Source organism: Arachis hypogaea, chromosome 8, assembly GCF_003086295.3.
Source record: "Arachis hypogaea cultivar Tifrunner chromosome 8, arahy.Tifrunner.gnm2.J5K5, whole genome shotgun sequence".
NCBI lineage: Eukaryota > Viridiplantae > Streptophyta > Magnoliopsida > Fabales > Fabaceae > Arachis > Arachis hypogaea.
The window spans coordinates 17,478,325-17,487,976 of record NC_092043.1 but is presented as its reverse complement, the minus strand read 5'-3'; the positions used below and the strand labels follow the sequence as shown (position 1 = coordinate 17,487,976).

The 9,652-nt window shown below is 39.4% G+C and overlaps 1 protein-coding gene across 1 annotated transcript; it reads right to left on the bottom strand.

Annotated features, from left to right (window-relative positions):
- Nucleotides 1–5,199: 5,199 nt before the first annotated feature.
- LOC112706398 (probable xyloglucan glycosyltransferase 12) lies at nt 5,200–9,406 on the bottom strand. The gene is made up of 5 exons (XM_025757695.3): nt 7,544–9,406; nt 7,146–7,454; nt 6,719–7,009; nt 6,512–6,625; nt 5,200–6,417 (listed from the first exon to the last, which is right to left on the bottom strand). Exons 1-5 carry the CDS (start codon nt 8,315–8,317, stop codon nt 5,791–5,793), a joined length of 2,115 nt encoding a protein of 704 aa, XP_025613480.1. The 5' UTR covers nt 8,318–9,406; the 3' UTR covers nt 5,200–5,790.
- Between the last annotated feature and the right edge of the window lie 246 nt (nt 9,407–9,652).

The following is a 9,652-nucleotide window of genomic DNA, read 5'->3' as shown; positions in this document are numbered from 1 at the left end:
ACTTCCACAAAATAAAAAAAAAAGAAACATTATTTGTTAGTTAGGTCAAAATCTATGAAAATTATATGATCCTTGACATATATGAGAAGAATGAAGATGCTCGAGTCCACGTTTAGCTTATGGTTAAATGACACAACTCGACAAATGAGGGAAGGAAATAAAAAAGAAAAAATATATATAAATCCGATCGCCTACCCAGCTTCATAAAATTTTACATCATATGATTTGTTAAACAATTTGGATATCAAGAAACAAAACGAAAAAGGTGCATACAATTACAATCTATCTATGATTCATTTATTGGGTTGATACTCGATGTATTGACTCTTGATCAATCAATTGGCCCATTCATTCATTTAATTAGTTAGGGGAGGACACACTCATCCCATCTACTTCAATTTTTGGTAGAAATGAAAATATTCTGTCATATTAACGGAGGAGGGTTGTGTTAGGTCTTCGGCAACCAACGTAAAAATATAGCCGAACCCCCCATGACATGAATCAAAGACATTATTGCGCTAAAGCTAGGTCGTTACCCGGAAGTAACGCGCCGTATGGCTCGAGTACGGTGTCAAAGCAAGAGCCGCTGCATCGGTGCCCGGATGTAGTGTTAAATGAGCAAGGGTTCTCGCGTTTTCGTGAACGGACGAGGGTAAATAAGCTAGTTCACAAAGGAAAAGGTAAAGGTCGAAGCGACAAAAGGTTGAGATTTGGGACATGAAACATAGGCACTCTAACAGGAAAGTCCATGGAGGTGGTGGACACCATGACAAGGAGGAAGATTAACATTATGTGCCTACAAGAAACGAAATGGGTTGGTGCAAAGGCTAGGGAGTTGGATTCTTCTGGTTTCAAACTTTGGTATACAGGAAAGGTGAAGAATAGGAATGGAGTTGGAATAATTGTGGATAAGCAGTGGAAGAAGGACGTAGTTGATGTCAAGAGGGTGGGAGATCGGATCATCTCTATCAAACTTGTGGTGGAGGGAGGTGCTTTCCATGTGATTAGCGCCTATGCACCGCAAGTGGGTTCGGACGAACAACACAAGATAAGGTTTTGGGAGGATCTAGAGAGTTTGGTTCAAGGCATATCTTTGGGAGATAAGATTTTCTTAGGAGGAGATTTAAATGGCCATGTTGGGAGAGAAGTGACTGGATATGGGAGTATTCACGGAGGCCATGGTTTCGGGGTGATCAATGCCGAGGGTAAAACTATTTTGGACTTTTCCTCAACTTTTGATCTTCTCATCGCAAATACATGTTTTAAAAAGAGAGACGAACATCTTATAACCTATAAGAGTGGCATGACAAGCTCTCAAATCGACTTCTTCTTGTTGAGGAGAGTCGACCGGAAATTTTGCATTAACTGTAAAATTATCCCGGGAGAGAGTTTGACAACACAACATAGGGTGCTCGTCATGGATTTTCGCGTTGAGCAAAAGTTGAGGAAAAGACATCATACGAAGAACCCAAGGACGAGGTGGTGGCGGATGAAAGGTGAGGAACAAAGAAGCTTCCTAAGACGGGTAGGAGAAGAGGCAAAGTGGGATGGGAATGGAAGCGCGGAAGAAATGTGGAGGGAGATGGCAGAAGTTATTAGAAGAACAGCAAAAGAAAGTTTTGGTGAATCTAAAGGAATAGGACCAAGAGACAAGGAGTCCTGGTGGTGGAATGCGAGTATACAAGAAAAGATAAAGATAAAAAAAGAATGCTTTAAAGAGTGGTCTTTATGCCGCAATGCAGATAACTGGGAAAAATATAAGGCGGCTAAGAAAGAGACAAAAGTGGCTGTAAGTGAAGTAAGAACAAGAGCATATGAGGGTCTCTACCAGTCTTTAGGCACGAAAGAAGGAGAAAAAGGTATATATAGAATTGCAAAGAGCCGGGAAAGAAGAACGAGAGATTTAGATCAGGTTAAGTGCATAAAGGATAAGGATGGAGAGGTGTTGGCTCAAGAGGAGAAGATTAATGAAAGGTGGAAGAGCTACTTCTACGAGTTATTTAATGAGGGACAGAAGACTCTTCCGAGCCTTGGTCGATTATGCACAAGCGAAGAAGATCAAAACTTTGACTACTATCGAAGGATTCGAGACTTCGAGGTAAAAGAGGCTCTAAAGCAGATGAAAAATGGCAGGGCAGTAGGACCTGATAATATCCCGATTGAGGTTTGGAAGGGTCTTGAAGGAAAAGGCATCAACTGGTTAACCAAGCTTTTTAATGAGATTTTAAGGTCAAAGAAGATGCCTGATGAGTGGAGAAAGAGCACCTTGGTACCTATCTACAAGAATAAGGGGGATATACAAAGTTGCGGAAATTATAGAGGGATTAAGCTTATGAGTCATACTATGAAGTTATGGGAAAGAGTGATAGAACGGAGGTTGAGAAAAGAGACACAAGTAACAGAGAACCAATTTGGATTTATGCCAGGCAGATCTACCACTGAAGCGATATACCTATTAAGAAGGATGATGGAGAGGTATCGTAGTAATAAAAGGGATCTACAAATGGTGTTTATTGATTTGGAAAAAGCGTATGATAGGGTACCAAGGGAGGTCTTATGGAAGGTTTTAGAAAAGAGGAGAGTAAGGATCGCATATATTCGGGCAATTAAAGACATGTATGATGGGGCCACAACTAGTGTGAAGACTCAAGGTGGTGTGACAGAGGAATTCCCTATTGGTATAGGATTACACCAGGGATCATCCTTAAGTCCATACCTTTTCACATTAGTCTTGGAAGTACTCACAGAGCACATCCAAGAGCCTGTGCCATGGTGCATGCTTTTTGCCGATGATATCGTCCTTATAGGAGAGTCAATGGAAGACCTAAATAAGAAGTTGGAGTTATGGAGAGAAGCTCTAGAAGTGTATGGTCTGCGCATAAGCCGTAGCAAGACGGAATATATGGAATGTAAGTTCAGTCTGAGAAGGGAAAACTCCAATATAGAGGTGAAAATTGGAGAGAACACCCTACGAAAAGTTAAAAGTTTTAAGTATCTCGGGTGCATCATACAGGATAATGGAGAGATTGAACATGATGTAAATCATAGGATCCAAGCAGGTTGGTCAAAATGGCGGAGTGCATCTGGTTTTATATGCGACAAAAAAGTGCCTTTAAAACTTAAAGGTAAATTCTATCGCACCGCTATAAGACCGGCGATGCTGTATGGTACGGAGTGTTGGGCGGCTAAAGGGGAGCACGAACATAAGCTGAGTGTGGCAGAGATGAAGATGTTGAGATGGATGAGTGGTCATACGCGATTGGATAAAATAAGGAATGAAGATATAAGGGAGAGAGTTGGAGTAGCACCCATTGTGGAAAAGATGGTTGAATCGCGTCTCAGGTGGTTTGGACATGTGAGAAGAAGACCGATAGAACATCCAGTCAGGAGGGTGGATGAGATGGAAGATGGACAAAGGGCGAAAGGTAGAGGAAGACCTAAGAATACCATCCATGAGGTGGTCAGACGAGATCTACATGTAAACGGTCTCACTGTAGACATGATACATGACAGAGCACAATGGCGTCGTTTGATTCATGTAGCCGACCCCACTTAGTGGGACAAGGCTTTGTTGTTGTTGTATATTAACGGTATAGATATAGGAGGGCCATTTTGAATTTTGATAATATAGCCTATATTTACCAGACAAAAAAGGTCAAGCTATTTTCTTGATTTAGGAAATGCTACAATAAGCCAGCTCCTAAAAGCTATCAAAGTTTTCAAATGCAATCCACATTTAACTTGTTCCACGGTAAAAAAAAAAAAAAAAAAAAAAAAAAAAAAAAAAAATCAAAAGTAGAGTCCGTTGAGGCACCTAGGACTGAGTAAGTTCACTTCATATTGCATAATCAACTACTAAACTATATGGGATAGAACGGGAGATTATATCTAATGGTGTAAAATTATATTTAATAATATAAAATTATTTATTTTTATTATTAATTAAATATAACCAAATTTTAATAAAAATTCTGATGCTCTGCACTTTCTCTAATTTTTTTTTATGGGATCTCCAGAATCAGCATCAATCTTAAACTAATAAATCAATTGAAGAACGGCAGGCCCATCCAATTTTCATCCTTTTTATTTCCTTTTAATAAACAAAAGGCAAAAGGAAAGCCAGCAAATAAGAATAATAATCTGAATATATATTAGGAAGCTGAGCTGGCTAGATGCTGGCAATTATATATGAATGGGAGTGGGACCCACCAATCAGGACACAACCTACCAAATTGACATATGTGGGCCCACAACGCCACAAAATCCATTATATGCCCACTGCCACATACCTTTTTTCATTCACTATTCTGCTGCCTCTTTATTCTACATCCTAACTAATCCTCATTTCAAATATCGTTCCAACATCACAAGGATTAAAGAACAGTAAATAAAAACTTCCAAGTGTTCCAACAAGCAAGGAATTTAGTAAATAAAAACCAAGTGCGGTGAGGAGTTTCAATCAAACAATTATCTATAGTGACTTACTGCTGATTATGATAGTCCAACATACTTGGTTCAAATAGTATAGGAAAATTATCAGGTGTACCCGAGAACATCGGTGTTCCAGTTATTTTAACCGTTGATTTTAATTAATATATATTATATATATTTTTTTTAATTCAGATCAACGGTTAAAACAACTAGAACACCGATGTTCCCGGTACACCTGATAACAATAGTATAATAAAGTTTGATTTCCGAGGTTCACATAAGACAATAGAACAGGTTGCCCAGCAACCACAAAAGACGCAACTCCATCCTAAATTACAAAATTAAAATTAATTAGCGGAAAGAAAATAAATATACACTGATGAATTTCAGTTGTTAAGGGCTTTTACCTACTACAGCAATATTTCCAAGGGGAAGGACAATGTGACATGTCAACTAAACAGTTCAAATTCTAGAAATTCGGATTTGAATCTTACTTTAAGGTAAGTAGAATAAATGGGCAACGCTGAACTCATACACAAAAGCTTGATTCTGCGTATGCAGTACACTGTACACTTACTTCCAGCTCATGGTTAGAAAGCTGCAAGCATTTCCAACTACAAATCTCGATGGCAAAATTAAAAGCGAGAGCAGAGGACCACATTCAGTAACTACTACTATCTATGCTATCACGAAACATTCATGATACATTACATTGGGCATCTCATGCCTCAGAAATCAAATCACACTTTTCTACCAAGAGAAACAAAAGAAAGTAACTAAACAATTTTATTCAATTTGTGTTCCCACGTAGTACCAAGCGGTGGGAGGTGGAGAATATCTAAACAGGACAAACAGAATGATGTTGATCCTGATTTTCTGCTCTAAATTTTTTAAGAAAATAAAAATCTGAAGTTGGGGCCTGCCTATGATGTTGTTTTGGGGGGGGGGGGGGTTGGAAAGTTTTGAACCACATGAAATTTTGTAACAAAAGAATTGATCTGGCAAGAAAGAATCCACATAAAATTACAAAAATGAATAAAAGAAATAAGGGTGAACTTACACATTGAATCAAAGGCCCTAACCGGGGTTCTAATGTACCCGTTCCCCCATCATATATTGTTTATTTCTCTCGAACGTAGCACAGTATAGTCTTGCAGTTGGTGGAATTCTTGGAGGGTGAAACATGAGCATGTGCATGATACGAAGCACTCTGGGGTCCTCCTCTCACTGCCTCCATTCCATAAAGTGTATTTTTCTTGGGTTGATTCGTACCATAGGGGGCCTCATTGTCCACCCTTGTTTTTCCGTGTATGAAATTTCATGCATGTGTCTCTCTACATAGTACAGAATCCTGTCACTTTAGTCTACCTGTTCACCAATCAAGTCTAAACCAACCAAAAGGAATGATATACCCTGGAATAGCAAGAAGTAGAAGTGGATTCCCTGTGCAGAAAGGAGACTCCTTGTTGCGGCTGTTAGAAGTAGGAAAGCCAATGCAAGCTCCTTCATATATATTCTGTTGTGCTTCTTCTTCTTGGCAGCTTTTTGCTCCTGCCTCCGCATTTCCTCTTTCATTTCCTCAAGATCAGGTTCAGAGGACCCTCTTTGAGGCTTTGGTCCTTTTTCAATCAGTGAGACTAGATCACCCTCAGAGGAACGACCCGATTTCTTGGTGACCACCCACTCGTAAGCACTGCCGAGCTGGAATAGTCCGGAGATCATGGCATTGAATTTTGTAACAGACATTGTGTTCTCAAATAGGAGATAGGGAACAATGAAAGGGAAGGCTCGGGGAGCTGGAAGAATGTTGAGGAATGACATTGTGGCAGGTATGTAGCAAACAACCCAAAAAGGAAGCTCAGCTTCGGGCACGAACATTGTCATGGGTAGAATTATGCAGAAAAGGGTAAATGAATAGAAGGGCAATATAAGCTTTCTAAGAAGGAAGAATAGGAATATCATATTGAATTTCTTCCATATGCTTATCTGCAAGAACATAATTGGTACCAAAACTACATAAGCAACAATGTAGATAACATAATTGAAATGAAATATTAATAGGATTGCGAGAGATATAGACCTTGGCCCGTATGATGTCAGGCAAACAAAGGCGGAACAATTGCATTGGCCCAGAATGCCATCTATGTTGTTGTTTCCTATAAGCTTCATAAGATTCTGGTAACTCGCACTGGCACTGGAATCATAAATTAGCAACTTCTAATCAGTTCTGGGAATCAACTAGAAAAGACAAAAGCAACGGTTCATGTGCGTTAACTGTATGACGAACCTCAACATCATTGAGGAAGATAAATTTCCAGCCATGGAGATAAGCTCTAACAGCAATGTCCATGTCCTCAACAGTGGTTCTCTCCAACCAACCACCAGCATCATTCAAGGCCTTGATTCTCCACACCCCAGCAGTGCCATTGAAGCCAAAGAAATTAATGAAAATGCCATTGACTTGTTGCTCCACCTCGAAATGGAATGATAGGTTAATGTTCTGCAACCTGGTTAACAGGTTCTCATCCTTATTCACAAAAGACCATCTTGCTTGAACAAGTGCTAGTTCCTCATTATCCTGCAGTATCACAATTTTGATCATACAGCATAAACATACTATTTCATCATTCATTTAAGCAGAAAAGATAAAGGTAATCATGGTTTCCTAATGAGTAACATAATGGCATTGGGAAAGATCGGAATAAAAAAGGCACCTTAAAATGAGGAACTGTTCTCTTAAGGAAATCTGGTGTGGGTTGAAAGTCAGCATCAAAGATTGCAACGAACTCATAGTCCTTGACATAGCTACAATTCATGGCGGATTTCAGGTTCCCAGCCTTGTAACCATCCCTAATGACGCGATGGCGGTAGAAAATGTTGGCACCCTCATGTTGCCATTTTTGCACCTCCTCCTTGATCAGCAACTGCGTTGTTGGGTCATCAGAATCATCAAGCACCTGAATCAACAACTTGGACTTTGGCCAATCCAAATTGCACACGGCCGCAATAGATTGCTGGTAAACCTAAACAAACAAAAGAAAGCACACATTTAACACGAGTAGTTCCTTATGAGACAAATGTTCAAACACATGGTGAGCGTTATGCGTGTTACCTCTTTCTCATTGCACATGGGGATCTGAACAAGCACCATGGGGAAGTAACCTTTCTCTCCAGATTCAAGATCCAGAGGTGCATCTTTGGGGATGGGTTTGATCTTCTTAAATCGGATCCAGAAACAACCCAAGCAGAGAAGAAGCCTATCGAAACTCTGAATGATAAAGAGAATAATACACACATTGGCGAGAAACTGAAGAGGTGGAGCAAGGTACTCCACACGAACCAAAACCCACCGAGAATAAAGCCAATCGAAGAAATCCTTCACTCCAAAAGAAGGTGACCAAAGCAAATAAAATTCCAACTGAAGACTTGGAGAACCCAAATGCCACCCTTTCAAATACGCAGCAATTTCAAAACACAAGAGTGCCACCGAAAGCCACAGAAAAACCTTGATGAAAGAGTAGAATCTGCTCTTCACCGTTGGGTTCTCGTTCTCCCTGCCGCCGGAGTCTGCGTCCTCGTCTGTTCTTCCGGAGGCCACGCGGCGCTTCACGGCGGAGGCCAGGACGTACAATGCCGGTGCTACGGAGGCTAAACAACCGGCGGCTTTATGTGCTTTAAGGAGAAGAACCCAGGTGAGTTGCTTTGCGTTTTTGCCTCTTCTTTTTTCCCCTGCGCGACTCGAATGTTCACCACCACCACCAATGATCAAGTCTTCGTCGGAAGGACCCTCGAGCTCCACCATGGACCAGTTTGGGTTCTCCATCTTCACCACCACCGGTGTTCCACGGTGGCTCTCTTTCGCACCCCAGCTGAACAAAGGTGCCATTTTTAGTATATATTTTTGTCTTTTTTGGAGGACCCTGATCTCTCTGACGAAACTAACCAGAAACACCAAAACCTTAAATGGAGGAAGAAGAAGAAGAAGAAGAAGAAGAAGAAGAAAAAGGGACTAGGAGTTAAATGTCATTGTCGGAAAAGGGAAAATGGAAAGAGGAATGATAATGGTGAGAGACGCGTGGTGAAAGCAAAGCAAAGCGTCGCTACACCATTGTGACATTGGCAGAGAGAGAGAGAGAGAGAGAGAGAGAACAGGTTCCACCCAACTCTACAACCTTTGCAATAAACGGGGTATCAACACAAACCTAATACAAATTTCTGAGACACAAGCACTTATACTACGAGGTAAATGGAAAGTGGAATAAGAAAGGGAAACAGCTCAACACGTCTTTGCAATTTGCATTGAATTTTTTGATTCCGAGTTTCTTTTTTTCTTTTGGAATTAATAATAATATAAAAAAATGGTAGTATTATAAAAGTGTAATGGGACTTCGACGAGAATATTATCCAGAATTGTAATTTATCAATAAAACCGAGATCCAACCTTCATAAATATGAAATGAGAGCAATCACGACGTAACATGCAAGGTTTTTTTTTTTTTTCCGTCAAATACCTTACTTCCACCACCGTGCCAACTCCTTTATTTTTCCAATAAAAATTCACAACCACCACACAACTGGAGCTTTCCAATTTATCCCACACAATATGCAAAACCTTCTCTTTTTTATCGGGTTTTTTCTTTTTACTTTTTTGGAGCAGTGGTAGTAGGTAAGGATTTAAAAGTTACAAGCGTCTTCCTTGTGTCCAAATTGAAAGCTTACGATCCTTCTTCCTTCCCTTCGCTGTGGGCGACTGGGCGGGCTCTTTCTATCTTCCTTCTTTGTCTTGGCGCGTGGAACAAAATTACACAAAAGAGTTTCCGAAACGGTGTTCTGCAATCATTTATTTTACTGAAAAAAAAAAACAAAAAAACAAAAAAGCGGGTTAATTATCAAAGGGGATATAAAAGGTGGAGAAACATGAGAGCAACAAGTGTGACGCGCTCCCTATTAACAGCCAAACACAAACCAATGCGTCAAAAAGCCAAAAGGCGTCTTCCTTCTTAGTAGTAATGTTTAATTAATTATTTAACTATTTTAAATTATTATTTTTATATAAATATTTATTAATTATTTTTTAATAAAAAAATTTTAAAAATCAGTAACTTTTAATGTTTTTAGTTATTATTTAATTAACATAAATATTAAATTAATTTTAATAAATAAATTTTATTAATTTATGTATATAAATTTTAATAAATATAAATATATATTATATATTTTT

What these genes read in the sequence shown, in the direction of transcription:
- LOC112706398 (XM_025757695.3), bottom strand. Translation starts at nt 8,317, where the DNA reads ATGGCACCTTTGTTCAGCTGGGGTGCGAAAGAGAGCCACCGTGGAACA. An exon ending in GAACAGTTCCTCATTTTAAG is followed by an intron (nt 7,010 to 7,145) that starts GTGCCTTTTTTA and finishes GTGATACTGCAG; the next exon opens with GATAATGAGGAACTAGCACT. An exon ending in TCTTCCTCAATGATGTTGAG is followed by an intron (nt 6,626 to 6,718) that starts GTTCGTCATACA and finishes TTATGATTCCAG; the next exon opens with TGCCAGTGCGAGTTACCAGA.